At 41.1% G+C, this 22,750-nt stretch overlaps 1 protein-coding gene across 1 annotated transcript in view; it reads right to left on the bottom strand.

Moving 5' to 3' along the window:
* Positions 1–22,750, bottom strand: part of NIBAN1 (niban apoptosis regulator 1) — a 134,304-nt gene that overhangs the window by 57,494 nt on the left and 54,060 nt on the right. Inside the window, exons 2-5 of the mRNA XM_069459724.1 lie at positions 19,484–19,614; positions 16,509–16,640; positions 13,513–13,627; positions 9,151–9,318 (exon numbers count right to left, since the gene is read on the bottom strand). Coding sequence (XP_069315825.1) covers positions 9,151–9,318; positions 13,513–13,627; positions 16,509–16,640; positions 19,484–19,614 — 546 coding nt within the window. The remainder of the gene's footprint in view (positions 1–9,150; positions 9,319–13,512; positions 13,628–16,508; positions 16,641–19,483; positions 19,615–22,750) is intronic.

The following is a 22,750-nucleotide window of genomic DNA, read 5'->3' as shown; positions in this document are numbered from 1 at the left end:
CTCTTCCTGACAGTGAACTTGTCAATACCACGCAGTTTTTATCTACGGGTGCCCAGCAAGATGGTATGCTCTATACCTCAGCCAATCCTTTCACTGAAAAAAACACGTACTGGATAAATTACACTTTAAAAAACCCTTTTCAATTCCTCAGCATACTGGCAATGAAGCAGGGAAACTGTTATGGGTGAACTGAATACCCCCAAATTCATATGTTGAAGTCCTGATCCCCAGAGTCTCAGGAAGGTTGTTGGAGATGTAATTAGTTAAGATGAGATCATTCTAGATTGGGTAAGCCCCTAATCCAACATGGCTGGTGTCCTTATAAAAAGGGGAAATTTGGACACAGGCATATACACAGGGAAAATGCCATGTGAAGACGAAGGCAGAGACCAGAGGGAGGCTTCTCTAGGCCAAGCCGTCTCTCACTGCCATCAGAAAGAGATACCCCTGCCAACATCTTGATTTTGGACTTCTAGCCTCCAGAACTATGAGACAGTAAGTTTCTGGATGTTTAAGTCACCAAGTGACTTGTTACAGCAGCCCTAGCAAACTAATATAAAAACCCAAAAATGTAAGCCAAGCCTTGAAGCCAGCTTCCTCTGTGAAGGCATTAATAGAACCTAGTCACCTTAAGCTACCCTTTTCGTAGCCTCCCAGGACGCTGAGTCCCAGAATCAAAGTCCCAATCCACATAATGTGCCAAATTAAATTTCAGAAACCACCCACATACAAATGGTCTTAGTCCATTACAAGGAAAATTGCCTGTCTCAAATCTAGGCATTGAATGAAAGAGATAAATATTTCCCTTGAGAAACCATAATCAGAAGCATATCCCCACAACATTTATGGTCTAAATACACATTAACTGGGCAGTCCAAATATCTGGAAGTGCCCTCAAGCATCTGGAGGAAACACAAATCCTTTCTGAAGGAATTTACCTTCAATTGGCCTCAATGAAATAGAAGCTCATCATCAAAAAGCACAAAGGACACAAGTTAATAAGGTACCATGAGTAAGAGTCAGCACAAATAGCAGAGAGCAGAATACAACCCACAAAGACCCCAGGTCTTGGAATTAGCAAATGCAGAATTTAAAATATTGTTTAACATGTTTAAAAATAAAAAAGGAGCTGAAAAAGTGAGTAAAAAGCAAGAGGTTATTTTAAGTACCATTCAGATTAGAAAAAGAACCAAAATAAGTATTAGAAATGAAAAATATAAAAATTAAAATCAAAACTCAATGGATAAGATTAATAACATTAAAGATGGAATAACATAGAAGTAGAGAACTGAATGACACAGTATAGAAACTATTCAGAGAGAAAAAGAGAAAAAAGACAGAAAATATAAAGTTGAATGTTAAGAGATGAGGAAGATGGAATAAAAATGTCTAATGTACATCTAATCAGATTTCCCAAAAAATATTGCATATCCAAACTTATGGGATTCAGTTAAAACAGTATGTAGAGGGAAATTTAGAGCATTTAAATGCTTGTATTGGAGCAGAAGAAAGGCTGATGATTAATGAGTATATACTTTTCTAGTGCTATAAAATAAATTATCCCAAAAGTTAGTGGCTTGAAATGACAAATATTAATTTTCTCTCATAGTTTTGTGGGTCAGGGATTCAAGAGCAGTTTGGCTGGGTGTTTCTGGCTTGAGGTCTTTCATGAGACGCAGTCACATGTTGGCCCAAACTGTGATCATCTGAGGGCTTGCCAGAACAGAAGCATCCGCTTCCAAGGTAGTCTACTCACATGGTTGGCAAGTTCATGCTGGCTACTGGCAGGGAAACTCAATACCTCTCTACTTGGGCCTCCCCCGAGGGCTGCTCTTGTGTTCTCACAGGATGATGGCTGGGCTCCCCAAGCGAGTGGTCCAAGAGGGAGAAAGTCAGGCAGAAGTTATTCTTTTTGCAACCTATTCTTGGAAGTCACATATGATCACTTCCACCACATTCTGTTCATAAGAAGTAAGCCACTATGTCTGGTCAATATTCAAACGGAGGAAAACTAGACTCCATTTTTTTAAAGGAAAGAGTGTCAAAGAATTTGCAAGCATTTTCAAATAATCATAATGAGCTAAGCATCTACCTGAAACGATAAGAAAACAAACCCAGCAAAATAAAACCCAAGGAAATAGAAGAAAGGCAGTTTTAGTAACATCAGAAATGAATAAAATAGAAAACAAATATATAATAATCTGTCAAGTCCAAATTGGGTTTTTCAGAAAAAGTTGATAAAATTGGCAAACTTCTAGTAAGACTGACCAAGAAAACAAGAGCAGAGACAGAAACAAACAGTATTAGAAATAAAGAGAGAACAACTATAGATGCTACAAAGATTACAAGGGGCATCATAAATATATCCTTAAAAAATACGAGGATATTATACATAACTTGAGGCCACTAAAGTTTAGAACATAAGCAAAGTGGACAAATTTCTAGAAAATTGTAACCTACTAAAACTGACTTAAGAAATAGAAAAACTGAACAATCCTATAACAATTTAAAAATCTAAGTCAGCAGCTTAAAATCTTTCAAAGGGAACACCAAGCTAAGATGGTTTTACTAGCAAGCTCTACCAAATATTAAAAATACAAATCATTCAGGTCTTACATAAACTATGCCAGATTATAGAAAGAGAAAAAAGAGGAGAGGGGAGGGAACACATTCTAACTCATTTTATGAAGCAAGAATAACTTTGATTGCAAAATTTGAAAATGCCACTAAAAAAATAGAAAAATTACATACCACATACACTCATTAATACAGATGTGAACGTTCCTTAAGATACTAGCAAACCAAGTCAAAATTAAATTCCTATAAAGAGGCAACAAACAGAAAGTGGTCCTTGCAGCACTGTTAGCTATCAATAGTGGAAACAACTGAAATGCTTCTCAGTAAAATAGATATTAGAAATGATGGCATATTAATAGAACATAATTAGCATTGCAAATCAACATATTACAGCTACAAGTTATAACATGATGAATCACTGGCATATAATATTGAAAAAAGAAGTCATGAGAGAAGACACATAGTAAAATTCCATATAGATAAAGTTTGAAAACATGCAAAATGGTTAAGCATATGCAATAAAGCTATAAAGGAAAGCAAAACACAAAATCCAGGATGGAATTCTCTCAAAGAGAAAAGAAAGTTATAGGATTAGGGAAAGACACAAGAAATTTCAGAGGCAATAGTAATGTTCTTTATACTTTAATCAGTATGTTTTAATCATAATATATCCCATCTACAGGTTAAAAAAAAACCTTAAAAGCTATTAAAGCTTTGCCACAGTCAATCATAACATCAAAAAAACCTGTCCAGTGATTTTGGAACCTACCCAATCTAAGTAGCACACCAAAGGAAAAAAAAAAAAAAAATTGCTTGAATTAACTTCCACTCCCTGCTTGCTTAATTATTTTGTAGTATTGTTCCAATTTCTCACCCTTAACTACTATAATCACACAATTTTAGACCTTCATACCAAAGAACTATCTGGTTCATTGGAAGTGGAAAGGAGGGGTGAGAATGAGTGGTTTCACTGAAATAATAACGTGTTTAACAGGCCAAAAGAAGTATTCAAATGTACAATAGATTCATGGCAACATAGTCTCGGGCTACAATGAACCTATGTACTGGTGGTGATACACACTAAATGGCTGAGAGAGAGCAGCAGTTCTGTTTATTCTAGTCTCTGATGGAGACCTGTTCTTCCACTTCCAACTCTTAGATTGCTTTGAGAGTTTCAAGCAACTTAAGTAAATCCATAAGTATAAATAATATGAAAACATGTTTTAGATCTATTATTTTTAAAGTATTCCAACCCATGTCCTCACAAGCAGTCTTCCTTTACAGAGTTTTTATTTAAATTGTATAAAATCATATATGGTTTGCATTTTAGACTACACAAAATTTAACCAGTAAACAAGCTACCCTATCAAATATTTTATCTTCAGAGCATGTCTAAACTAAAAGATACAGTCACATTTAGCTGGTGGACAAAATACCAAGTTCAACTCAGATCATACTACTTATAGAGAAGCCAGACATCTCCCACGTCTCAGGTGACCTAAAGTGAATAGCCCTGGGTTTGCTTCACTTGGACCATGCAAATGTATCTTGCAAAGAGTATTTTGAATTAATAGTAGCACGTTTAAAATGCCCAAGAGATGAGTCTTTTATAAAATAACACTGAGAAGACAACATGACACATATAACTGAAACAGATGTCAAGAACCAGGTGTCAGGACAACCGGTCCTTTGCCACTAACTAGCTGTGACCTATATAAGTCTTATCATAATTAAACCCCGAGGGATTGGAATAGGTTACCACAAAGGTCCCTTCCAAATTTAGAGTTTTTTGAATAACCAGCAAGGACCAGAGAGGAGGAAGTGATAACTTAAGAGAAAACCACATACTCACAAAGGATAGAGAGAAATATTTTTAATTGTAGACAATTAACTATGTGAGGAAAAGAGCACAGGCTAAACTCTAGGAGAAAATGTAGTCCAAGCAGAGAACATCCTTTTAAAGAATTTTGTTTGGGGCAGTTCTATGAAAAGTAGAAATTGATATCTATTTATTTATTAGCAAGCAGTTTGTTGGCAGCACATAGAGGATTTTAAATACGTACTGTAACACCAGTATACTACATAATATTTTATACAATATTTTACAAAGAAATGTTTACAAAAATTGTGTTTTAATTTACCTATCTCCAAACATTATTCATTTGTAACAAAATGTCCAAAAGAGCCTAAGCATAAGTTAGAATTTTCCAACTCTGTATGTGTGTATCCACAAATATAAGCATGTGCCACAAAAGTTAAAAGTATGTTTTTATATATTACAAAATAAAATTCATTGTATATTATCAGTTGGAACTGATTGATGCCCATACTAGACACTTAGTTCTTCAAGTAATGAACTTGCTTCATAGGTGAGAATGGGCTCCGAGCAGAAATTAAGTTGGCGAAAATAGATCTGAGACTTGCTGCTGAGTGCTGGACGGCATAAAACATCGTGTTCAAATAAACACATCAAAAAGGATTTGCTCTGTCTGATTTGAATTGTAAGGTCCTTTTTTGTTCTCATATTCAATTTAACTCAGCAACATCTATTGAACACCCAAAATGTGCAAGTGTATCAAAATCAAATCTAATAAAGGCATTTGATTTAACATGGGATCTCTGAGATAGTAGCTCAAGGCATACAGCACTGACAGGGCAACCAATTCCAAAACGCAATTGCTGCTATAGCTCCACATTCCGCCTGACTCACTCCACCATAAGCACCCTCGGATGCTGTAATTGTCATTGGTGATTGAGCTAGTCCAACTTGAAGCAGAGGTTTGCAGAGTGTCTTTACGTCATTGTTGTCTTATTATCACAATACCCTGGGCTTTTCTTTGATACTATCTTTTTCAATCTATGTGTCTTCATGTTTCCCAGATATTGTACTGTCCCCTCGTCCTTAGTGTTTATGATGACGTGGGCACTGGCATCTGTTCAGCGGCAGTCTCGGCTGCCCTTTGAGTTAGCACAGCGCTGTGGAACAAAGCTTTGCCAGCATTCCTCCTCCTTTCCAGAATCACCATTCACTCACCGATGGCTGCTTCTAACATCCAACTCCTCTGCTCCCCAAATCCTTTAGGCTGAGTACGGTGGCTTTATAGTGACAAATGCCTTCACTCACTCATGCACCCCTCTCTGGGGCCGGCTACCACCCTCTGTCATAGGCCAACGCTTCCTAAGTGGCCTCCTGGCCGTGTAGCCTGCCACCCTCCAATACACCCCCCATACTGCAGCCATTGTGACCTTTCTAGAGTGAATGTCCGGTGAGGTCACTTACCTACTTAAAACACTTTAATGATTTCCTATTGCTGTGAGAATAAAGTCCAAATTCTTAATATGTATCACAAAACCCGGTAGAGGCTGGATCTTGCCTGTCTCTCCATCTTCACCTTGCTCCTCTCTCCTCTCTGAGCACCAGCCACACAAAATTTTTTCAGTTCCTTTCATGGTCCGTGCTCTGTCTCGCTTCCTGGCCCTCGCGTATCCTATCCCTCCTTCCAGGAGCACTTTTTTCCACTTCCTGCAAATTCAGGTGCCAAGGAATGATCATCCTGAGCTGGAAGAACATTCCCACTGATAATGACCATTATTCCATACTGCACGTGTTCAGCCCTCTATATTTATCAGGAGTCCTAACTGTATCCCTGTAACTACAATGAGTGTATTTTGCAAACTAAAATTCTGAAGAATAAGACTGAATTTTGGACAACAGGACTATCTCAGAACATCTTGGCTTTATATTAATGTAAGTCCCATTTTGTGGCAGGGGACATTCAGAACCATGACCTTCCTTGATCAGAGACAAGCAACGGCAGCATGACTTTAAAAGGGACAGAGAACAGCAGCTGCTCTAGGCGCATGTCATACAAGGGGCTTGATATTTAGTCCAGTGAGTTGGACTGGAAGATTCTCCTAAAGATTACTCTTGTGAGATTTCCCTATGGCTGCTCAGTGAAGAGATGCCAAAACTAAACCCAAACAAAACACACACACACACACACACACACACACATCTTTATGATCCTTAGGAATGTAAATAACCTTTGAGGCACCCAGAGGCTGCTCCCTGCCTTGAAAGAGGGAGGAGCACAGGGCTCCACCTGCCCTTCCCTGCCTTAAGAGGTGGGATTATTAAGAACTGGGTGTCACCAGGCCCTTTGTCAGGGTTAAACAGGAAACACACCCTGCAAGGATGAACAGGACAAGTGGTTCCACATTCAGAATCCATGGACATAGGCACCTAAACCAGTTCAAAGCCAGCACTCCTGGGCCTTGGCTGGGTTGTGGAGGCATTTGGGCACTGGGGATGCATCCTGGGCACCCCAAGTGGGATGAACAGTGGCCCAGCGTCGGCTGCTAGAGTGTCTGGGACCCAGTTCTCAACGGAGACGCATGGTGGCCCGAGAGCCAACGAAGCACTGGCAAGAGCAAGCTGCCAGCCCTCCTCTCCTGGCCTGGGGACGCAAGACAGCAGGCTCCCAGCGGCCCCCTCAGGGTTTCTGGACTTTTTCACAGCCTTCGTTTCATATTTATATCTAAACTCTTCTGATAATTATGGGGAAAATACAGTTAATTGGCAGCTCATAAAAATCTCACTGGTTTACTCAAGATCCACAACAAATAATTAGAACAGTGGTCCAGTGCACTGAGGAAAACAGAGAGGGAGGCAGGGAAAGTCCCCCGAGTTCACTGGGCCAGTCAAGGACTGTTCCCTACAGTGTTGCGATGGTCTCTGGTTCTGACTGAAGCTACTGGAAGGGATGTCAAATTAAGCCTGCGGAGAGCCTCAGAGAGGAAAAAAAAAAAACAGTTTCTGGACAGAGGAATGTGACACAGAAGCAGGGAAATATAACGAGACCGCATTATCTTGGTGCCTTTGATAACATACTGGAGAGCAGAGTTAGGTTTCAAAGCCACTGAAATCTTCCATAAATGGAGTCTAAATGCAGGCTACACAACCTCCCAAAACTCCCCAGAGAAATTCCTATTATGTACATGGAAGGGGGAGCGCAGCAAGTCCCGTTTGGCTGAGCAGGGAACATTCTCTGCTCAGTGAAACTTCGCGGTGCTTGTGGTTAGCGCCAACTGCATGTTCGTACTAGAACAAGGCCCCAAACGCAGAGGGGTGAGTGTATCGGAAAATGAGCCAGAGGGAGCAGGCAGTGCTGGGCAAGTCTTTGTTTCTAAAATGTCAAAACCACAGGTAAGATGTTAATAAGAGCACCATTATTATAACGTTCCTAACTAGTTATGGGCCAATAGTATGACAAATGTTACTCAGAGTTGCTATAGCAAAATAGAGTGACATCATCTTTTTCCATCAGCCTGCTATCGATACACAAGCTAAAGCCAAGAACTGGCTGAGACGCATCACCGGCGACTCTCACCCCGTGGGACTGACACTGTCAGGGAGGCCTCCCGCTTTAAAGGAAGAGCACAGTCAAATTAGCCATATTAGGAAATGAAGGCACACAGATGAAGCGACTGGGCTCAAATGTCACCTGCTCAAAGAGGCCTCCCCAGCCAGCTTAAAGTACTCTACTCCCTGCATCACTGGGGAGTGACCTTTATAACTCTTTAATGCATTAACTCTGATAACTACCAGATGAAATTTGTGGGTGTGTTTGTCCTTCCTCCCTGTTTGAAGTTAGACTCCAAGACAGAGCAACTTCACATGCTTCTGCTCTGTTCCTGACACCCAGACAGAGGCTAGCACAGAAGAAGCTCTTGCGTGCTCCTAGACTGGCTGCCTTTGCAATTGCCAAAGAACAAAGAGTTCAGTTATCTGTAACTGAAGGCTTCACGGAGTCCAGAAAAACCAGCATGCACGTTAATATATCGAAAACATCATGTACTGCAATGAAAAATCTCTTTTATTATAGATGTAATACTAATTAAATCCACACCTAGAGGCAAAGTGTTTGGCAGCAACACCACTCCAACAGTGGCCCAAGGACCGGTGGCAGCAGCAGCAACCCTCAGCAGTTTGTTAGAAAAGCAAAATCTAGAGCCTCATCATAGTAGACCCAGCGAATCTCGAGAATCTGTGTTTTAATTAAGTTCTTCTGGTGGTTCTTAAGGACCCTGAAGTTCTGAGAACCAATGACTGAGAAATAAATATTAGATAATAAACTGCCACTGATTTAAGTAAGTAACTGTTATTCAGAAATAAAGGTGGAAACAAACAAGAAATGTCATAAAGATTATTATTTTGTCAGGAACAAATTGGCACATTCTTGCCGGCATTTAAATGTAAACCATCAGGAAAAAGGAGCATGATTTATATGCAAAATGGTCTGCATAAATAAACGCAGAGAAGCCCAAATGCCTGCCTGCATTTGCCATCAGCTAATGCTCACATGCCCTGTTCCGCTGAGGCCCCCCAGACCCGATGAACCACCAGCAAGCAGGCCACGCTCCTTGTGTACAACACTCGCTTCGCTTGTTTCCCTGTCCTTGCCTGGGGCAGCACCATCTGTGGCTCGTTCTAAGAATCGCTGTAACAGATGACGGACCAGGGCAACTCAGGAAAAGCAGCCAGCTGGGGACGAGAGGGAGGCCGCGCCATACCGTGATTTAGATGCCGGATGCAGTCACTCAAGAGCGTGCTAAACTTCTTCTGCTCGGCAGCCTCGCGGAAGCAGAAGTAGCCGTGTCTGAGGAAGGGCTGCCACAGGTACACCGGGAATTCCTTTGGCATGACCACAAAGGGCTGAGCGTTCTCCTTCTCCCTGGAGGCTGAAAAAATATTGAAGACACAAATACATTTTAAAGCGTGTATCTTTTATTGCAAATATTTATTTCAGGCTGTGACGGTAACTATCTGGGGCCGGCCATGGGATGGAAAGTTGGTACAAGATGTTTTCATAGGTGGGGAAATGGGAGTGCAGGCTCCCCTCCCGTTCCTCCCCCAGGGTCCCCAGCCTCACTGCAGCAGGCGGCCAAGGCCAGCAGACACAATCTTTCTCAACTTCCTTAAGTCCAAAAGACCTGCAAACAGAGCTCCCCCTTCCCTCCTGCCCATCTGCGGACTCACCTGTCCACCTGTGCAGACTCACGCTACCCTCCCCACGGGCTCCAGCTCCACCAGGTCGGCCTCTGCCTTTCGCTCTCCCTCCTCCCCACCACTGCTGACCAGCACTTGCTCCCTCCACGCCATCACCCCTACTCTGACCTGTTCTGACTCCTGCCCCACCAGCTTCTGAAACCCGATTGCTGAGGTCACTTATGTCATCCTGACCGCCAGCCTATGGCTGTTTCTTTATCACTTGCCCTTTTAATCTGACCTGTAACATCTGTTGCTGCTAACGATCCCTTCTTTTGAAAACATTCTTTCCCCTTGACTTCCAGGAGCCCCTTTCTCCCCCTGGCTTCCTTCCTTCCTGCTGTTTAAAAATTGTTTCCCCTTCGTCACTTTCATTGGTTCCTCTGCCACCTCTCTCCAGCTCCCCAGTGCTGGTGTTTGCCCTGCTCTCTGCCGGTTTCTACTCCACTCGCAGTCTGTGCCCTCGAAGGGTGGGCTCATCCACGCCATGACTTTTTATATTGTGTTTACAGTCACGTTACTCTTTCCTCCTTCCTTTCCATCATGTTTTCCCATAGAAAATTCTCACTGATCCTTCGAAAGGCACCTCGTCTGGGACGCCTTTGCTGGCACCACCCCCTGCCACCAGAGACACAGTTAGGTGCTCCCAACCTGTTCTCAACTATTGTAATGACCTGTTTCTCTATCTGGCACCCACTCTCAGGGTGGGGAGATGGGGTGAGGGGGGTGAGATGAGCTCCCCTGTTGGTTCTCCCGAGGTTCCCCTCCCCAGGAGGAAGCAGAACTGCTGCCCTGGACTGTGAGGTCCTAAAGACACAGACCTTTGTATCCTCGGCCCATAGCACGGCTATGGAAATTGGTAGATAGTCAACTCCGGTTTATTGAATGACAAATGTGCCACGTTGGCCTAGGAGATTTTAAAAGCCCTGGATAATGGGACTTTTCTTGCCTCAAAATCAATTCCAAGAAACTCATGTTAAACCATTCTACTATTCAGATCCCTTTAACTAAACTTCATTCCTTTCCGTGCATTCCTGTTACATGATATGGTGCTTGGCTAAATGAGTCCCAGCTTGTTTCCAGAGTCATGGAGAACAAGCAAGGATACCCACATCTTGGAGAAAGGAAAGGAAAGGGGACCCCCTGAGAGGCCACCGAGAGCACTGGGCACACGAAGAAATGAATCATTACCATAAGGGAGGCTCCAGAACCGAGTTGGCTATTGGCAAATTAATAAATCAGGATTGGCTTAAATAAGGAATAGATTCCTAGGGCACAGATGGGAGCCCTGTGCCTGTGTCCTGGAATCCGAAGGTGACAGAGTGGCATGCATTGGGAGCATGAACTCTGGCCCACCAGGACCTAGCAAAATGCCGGGCACATAATAACATAAGAGGGAATTAAGGTAGGAATGAACAAACAAAGGCATGACTGAATGCTGTAGAGAGACCTATAGCTGTAACACAATATCTGTTCTCCCTTCTTTCTTGGTAATTTAATACCCCTGATTTTTAGTTGGGCAAAGTTTTAGTTGGACTGCATAAAATAAAGACTATACTTTTAGACTCCCTTGCAGCCTGGTGTCCTCACAGCTACTAAGTTCTGACCAATAGGATGTAAACTGAAGTGGCATAAGAATTTTCCTGGATGTATCCCTAAAGAAAAGGAATAGGTCCTCCTCCTCCCCTTTTCTCCTTCCTGCTATCTGGAAGGAGAAAGCTACGGCAGAACCTCCAGCAGCCACCTAGACTCTGCCAATACGGGTCACAACCTAGAAATAAAAGGAGAGAAAGCTGGAAAGAGGCTGAGTCTCTGAGAAATTTATGGATCTATCACACCAGCCCTGGACTAATATGCAAATATTTTTAGTGAGATAATAAAACTTTATGTATTTAATTTGAGTTTCTTGTTGTGTGCAGCAAACCAGATTCTAACTAATAAAATGCCAAATAAGTAAATCACTTTAGCAAAACATGAGGGCATTTTTGATACATCGTCTTAGCTGAACACTCTGTAAAGAATACATTTATTCATAAGCCTCTAGTGCTTTTCCTTGAGCAAGGTTAATTCCATCCATCTTTATTGTGCCTTGATTCTTTCCACTAGACATAGTATCACACAGTCAGTCTTCCCGATTGACATGGTTTTCTAAAACAGTTTTCCGTGCCTTCTCCAAGAATGTCACAATTTTCTACAAACGGCCGAAAGCAACATTGACCCGTTGCATTTAAAAGCCTCAGCAAGCCCCCTAAAAGTCACTCCTATTAGCCTCTAGTTATCTCTCACTTAACCTTTTACAACAATTTTCCAGATGCCATCAGTCTGCATTTTTTCTAAGTTGAGTTATAAAGACATCACAAATGATCTACTGTAGAATATTCTATTTTTAAAACTCAGAAGGCCACACTATTCAATTTAAAAAGTCATTGAAATGCCCCAATGTGAAGCCCTGGGCCAATCGGCATTAGACACACAGGGCTTGTGTTTTTTCATCCTTTTCATTCCTTCTGACATGATTTCATTAATAAATCAGTAAATATATTGTCTGTTCTGGCTGATTTCATTGGAAAGTTCTGGAGAGATTTTGAAGAGTCAACATATTGGTATTCCCATTTCTAGCTGCAGCTCCACAGCCAAGATGGTGTATAAGTAGATGTTGAGAGGAAATATTATAATACGCATAGTACACGTAAGTAATATTTTAGCCTGAATTACTTAGTAATAACTTGTTAATCTAGGTTTATGATCCATGTACTAATCCTATAATTGTGTTATTAAAAACACCATACTGAGCATTCTGCATTGAAATGACAATTGATAAAATGATTATATTTTCTCCATAAATTCTAATGAAATGATTATGCCCATTAATAAGAACCAGGGCTCTCTTCAAGACACCGTGTAATTACTGTGCAGTATGATTTACACAAAGCTAGATGGAGTTATTACATTATCCACAGTCCATGAATCTCTATGAATTGCCCTCTTTGGCCTATATATGATCCATCACTTTCTCTACATGAAAAAAGTACAATGAATGAGAATCAGAGAATGTTAGAGCTAAAAAGACCCTTCTAGATTTTCAAATTCAAAGCCCTGTGTTTGAACTGGAGAAACAGAAAGCAGAGAGGTTCAGCAGCTGGCAAAGGTAAGACATTTGATAAGTGGCACAGTCAGAACCAGATAAGAATCCAGGCTCCCAATTCTCAGTTCAGTGGTCTTTCCACGGCAGCAGTCAGTTTTATTTAGAGCCAGGAGAATTAATGCAATGCTTTTTTTTACACAGTAACTATGAGTTACTACTGCATCTATTAAAAGATTTTTTTTATTTAGGGCATTTTATTACATACCCTAAATTAGAAAAATAATATTCCCTGACAGGTCCAGGCTTGCTTACTGAAAGGTGGAACAGTACATTTCGTGGACCAGGCCCTACCTGTTTGTTTCTGCTGCCCTGTAGGATGCTATCAAAGCCTGCAACATATTCCAAAAGCTTCAAGATACCTGACCAATAGCACACTTCCCATGTGCTAGAAACACAAAAACTGATTTGTATATTACTGAATAGGATTTGAAATAATAGAAGGGGTACAATGTTTACATAAATTAGAGAAATCACACTTTCTATTTGTCTATGGAGCATGGGTGTCTAGCCCTAGGATTCTTAATCTTGGCATTACTGATATTTTATGCCAGATAATTATTCATTGTTGGAGGCTGTCCTGTGCATTACAGGATGTATAGCAGCATCGCTGGCTGCTACCCTTTCCAAGTGTGACAACCAAAGATGGTCTCCAGAAAATCTCTCTCCCCAACTAACAATCACCACTCTAACTAAACAAAGAAGTTTGGGAATTTTGCCTTGAAAAAGAATGCTAGCAACTCACCCAGAGGGTCTGGGAAATGCTTATCAGATAACAGATTATATTCTTCTTCTGAGGTTAACACCTTCCCACCAGCTGGAAGAATTCGGCTTTTAGGAGCAGCTCCTCTCTGGTAGGCCTGGGGAAGGAAAGGCATAAATGAATGATTTTTTTAACCCCATTTAGAGTTTTGGAAAATATCAAAAATATTAAAATAGACAGACGCAGACACATACACCCAGAGTTAGCAATCCCCGTATCAGGTCAATGAGTGAGAGTCATTTATTCAAACAATATGCTTGGCATACCCGCTAACTGCAGGGTAGTACTTTACTACTCCTGTGTGATGATCACAACAGGGTAAGTTCAGAGTCCCTAATCTCAGGGAGATTCACTGTAGGTATGTTCTCAAACGGGGAAAACATAATCTCAGTAACTTCTAGAAAATCCGCACATCATTTACCATTTCAGGTGCTAACTCCTGAGTCATTCTGATAATAACCACAACGGTGACGATCATACAGACACTGCACAAAATGCCTGGTGACCGATGTGGGCTATGTATGATGACTAATGCGACTGTGGAACACGTAACTACAAAGATGGTTACCATGGATTTTCATCAAAAACATTAAAATGTTGCCATGCTAACATATGCCACCACTTTGCCCTCAGACGTGAGACTATTTTCCAGTAAAATGATTAGAACGGAAATCCAGTATCACAACATCGGAACAAATCTGGCTGGCACAAGAAGCTCTGCTGTTTGAGAAACATAAAAGAGGCATAGCGCACTGCAAAAGTGGTTTAAGGTATACCCGCAAGGACACACGGATAAGGTAAAATTTAAGTATTATGTGCACGTGATGGGAAGGCTTAAGTCAAGGCAAAATTTTGAAAATAGCAACCTAAAGCCAGGCTGAGAATTAAAACCAAAAAAACCGTGAGATCCCAAATTTAGAGTATACTCTTGAGAACAACCAAAATAACATTGATCTAGGCAAAAAATCTGAATAACAATAACATATGCTGCATCAATGAGATAGTGACTGAGAGACCCAAACAGAATTAATTCCCAGATAACACGGAAGTTTATTTTCATTCTTGTAAAACCCAGTAATCAACTAACTGCATAAGCACATCAGGGACCTAGAACATAAGAGAAGAATCTAAACTTGTATGATTTTGAGAACAGTTAGGAGCAATTTGATTTAGACTGGACTCAAATGGGAATTGCGTTTTTAGTTATAACAGGCCCCAATGTTGGTGTTTTAAACACTATGTCATTTAATACTCAAAATAATACTAAGCATTAGATATTATCTCCATTTTGCACACGAGAAAAAATGAATCTTAAAGAGGCTGAATAACTTCCCAATGGCCCAGCAGTGAGCAGGTGACAAACCCAGCGTCCGTGCTCACGTCTGTCCAGCCCAGGGCAAGTACATGGGCAGTAGGAACTGATTATCAAAATGCTTCATCTCCCTGTTTAATCACCAGTCAAAAATGAACCCTCAATAAAATAATAGGCAATTTATAGGTACTTAGGTATAATCTTAAAAAACAAAGCTATAAATTAAAAAACAGGATATTACTAAAACTTGGAGGAATTATGGAAACCAGCATGGACTTTTTCTTAATACCCAAGTATTAACAAAATACTTGTCGTTTTTTTTTTTAAATACTTGGTTGTTACCAAATTCAGTCGCCATATCTTAATAACTTGAACAGGCTCCTTTGAAAATGATGAACAAAGAAAAAGCAGTAAAATGCACAACCCGCAAGTTGAAGGAGCAAGCTTAAATAAGTGACAAGAGGAAAAACACCAACATTTGATTCAAAATGAAATTTCAGTTAGTGTTCAGTGTGGTGAAAACCTTAATAAACCCAAGAACGAGGTCTAGGGCTGCTTCCTCCCCATCGGTCAGTAGTTACCACACTGACAGCTACTCTCCACTGGGCTCTCCCGCAGGCCTGGCCATGCGCTAAGAGCTTCAGTACATTCATTCAGTCCTCACCACACCACCAGGAGAAAGGCATCACGCTCACCACACAGAGAAACTGAGGCTCAAGGAGATCTGTAACCTAGGCAAGGACAGATATCTAGTTACTGGTAAAGGTACCATTCAAAGCCCATGGTATTAAGCATTATGTTACACTGTCTCTCCTCAAGCTTCCCTGGAAGGAAATTATAACAGCCCATACAAAATATAAGGTGATTTGTTGTTATTATTATTATTATTATTATCTGTAGTGTAGTGATAATTTGCTTCTGAGAACAAATTAAGTGTTGAACGAAATCCTAAGATAGATAAGCAGAGAAAATATTAGCTTAATCAATGTTCAAAAGACTAAGCCTACCCAAGCGAGTTCTTGAGCCTTGTCTGGGAGCCTATGTATTGTATTTCATTCCACCAGAAATGGGAAGGAAACACATTGGTACGTCAGCCTGAAGCCTCTTCCTGATGTAGCACCAGAGCTATTGCTCAGAGTGTTCTGTGGAGGTGGTCTTGACTAGTCTTGAACTTAAGAGTCCAGAGAGCAGAGTTTAAATCTGTTACTATTCTTAGGAACCAGGCAAATTCAATGACAACCTTACTAAATAACTCCTCAGTCACCTGTCATGGATGAGCTTCAGAGTGGGAAGACAGAGAGAGACAGGTATCAGGAAAGCGACTGAGAAAGACCTCGAGGCTCAGCGATCATAGGAAAGGCTCCTACGCCAAACACTGGTCACTCAGCACAACCTTCTATTTTCATACTCACTTGCAACCACTTGTTCAATGGTTATCTTGCCCACTGGCCTGCAAGCATCTGTCTGATAAACTGCTGTGGACCCAGAACCTTGTATCACACCTGGCATGCAGTAAGCATTCAATAAATATCTGTTTGCTGAAATGAGTACTTACATAAATGAGTACTTGTTGAATGAATCAATTTCAAAGGAAAGGGTATGCCGATCAACTCAGCCAATGTTTTAAGAATATTGCAAGAACTAGTGGTAACAGGAAATGTCTTACCTCTTTGTTCTCATAGCTCTCCACAACAAAATCATTTTTAACCACAACATATCTGTCCTTCCATTTCCTTATGTCTTCAGCAAACTGTGATAGCTCTGCTTCATACAAAACAGTTCCAGGCTCCAATGGTGGCTTAAAGAAGATGAATACAATTAACTATCACAGCAAATGATGACATACCTGTGCCTGCTAAGTTATCCATGGTATTATATTTTAAAACAACCTTGTACTGAGATACTGGGGAAATTGTTGCTTCCACCTCTTCCTCCACAATTTCCCTTTCTCACTTCTTGTGACCAAATGCACATATTTGTCTTGTTGCTATTTTTATGATTTTTATTTCCCTCCATTATGCTATAAGAATAGAAGCATGTGGTAGAAGGGATTGTAGTAATCAGGTTGTGCCTTGCATGACTTAGTATGTGCTTGATCAACTCTGTGGGAGAGAGGGAGCGAGGCAGGGAGGTATAAGTGTGGACATCTACCCTGACACCCTCAACATGCCTCAGGGTTAATTCCTGAAAAGCAAGAGCATTGACAGGCTCTTCCCATTGTCATCACACCTGCAGGTGTGGCCTCGACAGCCAGTGCTCAATGGTTTTCTCAGACTCAAAGGCCATGGGGCCCCAGGCTATAAACACTTAAGCCTTCCCAGTGCTGCTATCTGGTTAAAGGACAAGCAGGTATCAAGCCAGCAAACCTCAGTTCTACCCCTTCTACTTAAAAGTTTGAGCATTTCTCATTCATCTTGGTGATATATGTGCCGTAGAGGAGCTTCCGCTAGATCCCTAGTTGGTTCTTCCACGGGGTTAACTGTGTGAGGATAATTCCCATCCTGCCTCCTTGTGCAATTCCCGTATTATTTCAAAATATACGAATGGGCCTCTTGTCTTTCACATGCCACTGAATTTACATCTATTTTCCTTTTATTAAAAAATCCTAGTGCCTTCAGAAACTTATCCATCTACTTTTGAGCAAAACTGTACATGAGCCATACAGAGAAGACAGATATGCCAATCTCTTTTAAGAATCATCTAAGGGATGAAATAAATTCCCTTCCAAATTCCAGTGCTTAATATTCTGTCCTGACAGATGATGAGGCAGTCTCCTATCTTGCCTCATTAAAAGGTAAGACAGAATCTCACTCTTCTCTTTAAATGAGCTGAAATCACAGTATAAGCTGCACTTTATAGTGCTTATGTGCAGCTTTTCTTAAACCTAGTCCACTTAATCAACGGATAAGCTTGTTAAAAACCTGGCCTCACCCTAGACTTGCTCGCTCAGAATCTCTGGGGGTGTGGGCCAGAATTTGCATTTTTAAAAAGCTCCCTAAATTTTGAGAATCACTGTCTTACGGGGAAAACAGTCCATGATCCCTACACACTCAAGCTGCTGAATCTACCGTGAACTCCATCTCTCAGCAGTACTGGACTCATTTATTATTTGTTCCTTCTCAAAACCCCCCTTGATTTGCCTTCTGGCACATTATGCTGTCCTGATTTTCCTCCTACTCCACAGGCTGTTTCTTCTTGGTCCATTTTGCTGGATCCTTCTTCTTTTTCTGATCTCCAAATGTTGGTGGGGCCAGTGCACGGGTTCTTTTCTCTGTCTATATTCTCTCCCCTGATCATCCATGGCTTTAACACCAGTTATAAGCTAATGACTCCCAACTGTCCATTTTCCAGTCTCCATCAGTCTACTGAGCTCCAGATCAGCACACCCAGCTGCCTGTTTGATATTTCCACAGGTGTGTGTCAAATAAGGATCTCAGCCTTCACATGGCCTGCAGGGAACCCACGATCCCCTTCCCCTCGACTCTTGCTTCTCAGTAAAAGGCGGCTCCATCCACTTATTTGCTCAGGTTGAAAATCAAGAAATCATCACTGACTTCTCTCTTCTTCCATCATCAGTAGTTGTCAGCTCCATCATAAATACCTCTTCTCACGGCCACGACCACCTCAGTCCCATTTGCCATCATCCTTCCCTGGGATGCCACAGTCTCCTCCTGCCCCTCCCACGAGTCTGTTCTTTACAGAGAGGCCAGAAAGATCACTTAAAAGTATACTGCCCCCTGTATTCAATACCCTCCAGTGAGACTTCCCATCACATTTACAACAAAATCAAAACCCTTATCGTGGACTACGGGTCTGCATGATCTGGTCCCGACCTGACTCTCTGCAGTCCCTGAGCATCCCTCCTCCCTCGCTCAGTGCCCTCTGGCCCTCCCTGGCGCCAGGGTCTTTGCACTAGCTGTTCCATCTGCCTGGAATACTCTTCCCCCAGATCTTCACACAGTCCAATTCTCATTTCACTCCAGTTTCTGCTCAAGTGTGATCCCCACAGAGGTCTTCCCCAGTCGCCTTCTCTTAAAAAATTCTTGTTTTATTTTTCTTTGTAGCATTTATTATTACCTGATATCACCTGATATTCATTTGTTTGTTTTATTACCTGTCTCCCATGTGTGCGTATAAACTCCAAGAAGGCAAAGAATTGGTCTTATTCCCCAGTTCTTGGAATATGGCCTGGCACATACATAGTAGGTGCTAATCAACTTCTGTTGAAATTGTGGTTAATTATAGTAATGGAATGAGGGAGTAAGAATAAATTAGAGGATTCAAATAGAAAATCATATTTGATCAATAACCAAAATAAAACTGCTCATAGCATGAGACACTGAAATTATGACTTTTTTTAACTGAGCTTCACTACAGCAAGTCAAATTTTCTGATATCAAAACATCAGAAAAAACACATAGTAAAATTGGAATCTTCCTAGTTTTCTTTTTATATGGGTTAAACTATCAACAAGAAGTAACACATCCTAACTTCCAGGCAAATAGAGTTTTGGGGGCATGAAATGATTTCAGAGCAGAGGTTTTAAAACTGCTATTCAAATCATTGTTTATCTCAGAAATAGTATGAGCCATAAAGCTTTCCCCAATGGAGAAACATGTAAATCGAATGTCCAGGATTTACCTTGGTCTTCAAAAATTGTGACGTTAAATCCCTTTGCTGCTCTACCTCACTGCGCACGTGATTGCAGAAAGCCACAGAGTACTGACGACTGTAGTAGGGACTGAAGTTTTTGATAGCAGCCTCAGTTTTCCCTGGAAAAAATATGAAAATGAGAATTCTGAAGTGTAGTGTATCTCGCAGAATAGACACCTCTCTACGTAATTCTGTAAACATCCCTCCAGCATGTCTCGTTCCACTGATCCCCGGGGACTTGTTATCATCCCAAAGTCCCCGAGAACTCTGACACCAGCTGCACATGCCTTGATGTCTCTCTCTTCTTCTGGCAGCATCCTGAGAGCCTTCAGGGACCCACGGGACCGTCCATTCAGTGACCAATAGTGTTTATCTTCATTTCGTGTCTTCCCGTGCCACCCGAGGCTCCCGGGTCCCAACTGTAAAGGTGCCCACGGGTCCTCACTTTTCTTTGAATCTGTGTGACCCTGAAGCAGGACAGGGAAGTCAGCTATCTGACACCAGGGACCAGCAACTGCAGTATGGTCTCCCAGCACCGGAAGTAAATAAAGCTAACTCTTAACCACCTGGGGGGAGCCTGAGCACTGGAGATGGAGGGATGGGGAGAGACATTCGTGTGCTTTTCCAGCCCGTGCTTAGCTTTAGAGAATGCGGGAGTTGCAAAGGAGGGAAAGGAGGAGAAACAGGAGAAAGGGCAAAGGAGCGTTCTGAAGCAGATCAGAAATCCTCACAACGTTTCAAGTACTTGCTACAGAGTAAAAGCGGTTAGTGCACAGAACAGGATATTAGCTTCAGAAAAAATAAACCTGATAGAATATTCCAAAATATTTTTAACTACCTTCATGTGCATTTGGCATAATTTTTATTTTTAAAATTGGATATTATAATCGATAGAGAAACATTAAAATTGAACTACTGGCAAGCTTTGTTTAGAGCTGTTATGCAGGTCAAATTTCAAAAGTAAGTGAAGAGTTCTAACCGCATTGATTGAAATAATAGCCTGAACCCACAGCTGCCAGTCTCTGTGCCCATAGACCCGTAGCCCCAGACACCCACAGTGTGGGAACACACCATATATGGAGAATCCTACTTTTGCTTGGGCATTCAGGTCTCATGATAGGTACGAGGTAAAGAAGAATTCTTTCTTATTCACTTAATAAAATGTCATTGACTGGGCATATTTATGAGCTTTAATAATTATTACTTGTAAGGTGCTTTGAGACCTGCTAATAATAGATTCTGTAGAAATGCAAATAAAAGTTCCTATAATCTGAATCAGGCATGCTTTTACTTGCCCTGTGAGTTTATGATATTACTCTTAATCAGTATTTGCATACTAGTTTAAATATACTCAGGCTTCATAGCTATCCAAGTGATGATTATATTATTAGCTTTTATTCAGTGCATAAGTAGTAAAATCCTCTATCCTTGTCTGTAATTTGATTACATAGGAATGGGACTTCTCTGAAACTTCCCACAATGAGAATGAGTATTACCTTATTGAAACATATAAATGATTAACAAAATTTGCCCTTTAGGTCCAAGTAACCACTCTTTGGTCTATCAGAAGAGCAAGCTGTCACTTTCTGATGCTGTTAATCATTTTTGCACTCTTGAAAGCACTTGGATTGAAATGAAAGGAGGTAGATGTCCTTTCATGACACACTCTACAAAGCTTTGAAGGCTGCTTTTCTGCCAGTTCACCAAACTTCTCACAGGGACGCCTTGTGTCTGGTGAGGTGCTACAATGCCATCACTTCTTTCCAATGTTTGAGAAAAATGCTTCTGTTATTTGAATTACTGCACGTGGTACCATCAACACATCAACCGCTAGGTAGCACTTATAAGGAAAGGACTGTAGCCTCCTAAGGCAATTAACCTAATAACTAATTCAAAATGTGAATAAAATAACTAACAATATCACAAGTTGTTAACGCCTGAAGCTATTCCCCAAATATATCTGGATTTTAGATTAAACCTGTCTAAACCCAAATAGAGGAGTGTCCAGTGTAGGAACCTTGAGAATGAGACCAAAGGCTGGTGCTGGGGCAAAATACCACTGTGCTTAGGAAGATGGACTCTGGAGTCGAACAGACATGGGTTCAAGTCCCATCGCTGCTACTTACAAGCTGTGGGACCTCATGAGAGTTACTTTCTCTTTCTGCTCAAATGTAGAATGAAGAAAACAAGAGTAGCAACCTCCTCGGGCTATTGTAATGATTCCAGGAGATAATGCAGTAAAGTGCTCAGCACCACAGCTGGCACACAGAAAGTGTTCAACAATTAATAATAATTAAAACAATGATGATAATGGTGATGAGAGCACCTCTTAGCCAAGCACCAGGAGAAGGTCCTCAAGCTGAACTAAGAAATTAAGGAGAAGCCAAAAAGCAAGTTGTTTCCCGTAACTCTTGAACCAGGGCCACCCTGCCCTGCTGCGTGCACGCAGAGAGCTGTCCCCTGCCCCCCGACCCCCACTGCAGGCTCGAAACAAATATAACCTACATTTTCACAGATGTTTCAGCATTAAAGGGCCTCAGTGCACTCCCGAATTAAAACCAACTAAATAAATCACAAGCACTCGTGAGCCGAAGCAAAAAGCATGAGTTAGTGGCTGTGTCCACTGAGCCTCTCTCTCTGAGCCTCCATTTTCTCACCTATAAAATGGAGATAACAAGATGGCCATACCACAGGGTTATGTGAGGAATACATAAAAAATTCTGCATGTAAAAAAAGTGTCTACAACAGTGCCTGATACATACTAGTTGATCAATACATTTGACTATTATTTAATATTCCACCATGAAAACATTCAAATAAGTGGATCAGCCCACAGGCACCACGTAAAATAACCCCAGCTGAAACAATCCTCACCCAAGAAGAAGAGATCTTTCTGGAATCTTCCCAGCTGGAAGCAATCTCACCTTCTTTTGCATTCTCCCAAAACGGCACCTTTTTTTTTTCCTTCTTAAGGAATCTGTAACTAGTTGTGACTGTGTACCATTTTTGCTACAGCTGTTTAAATATAGCTTATCTCTCTTCCAAGAGTACACTATACTTATATTAATATATTCAGCAAATATTTGTTGAATGAATGAAAGAATGGTTGAGTAAATATTCAAGAACAAAGTAAATTACAATGCATTATAATAATGAAACTCACATCATGCCCCAGTAAAAAAGAAGGGTACAGTTTTCAGCTTGAGTATCTATTATTAAAAATATACACTCTCAAAACTCAATTTATATTTGTTT

Source organism: Eulemur rufifrons, chromosome 27, assembly GCF_041146395.1.
Source record: "Eulemur rufifrons isolate Redbay chromosome 27, OSU_ERuf_1, whole genome shotgun sequence".
NCBI classification, from domain to species: Eukaryota; Metazoa; Chordata; class Mammalia; order Primates; family Lemuridae; genus Eulemur; species Eulemur rufifrons.
Note: the sequence above shows the minus strand (reverse complement) of the source record. Positions and strands in the feature narration are given on the sequence as shown.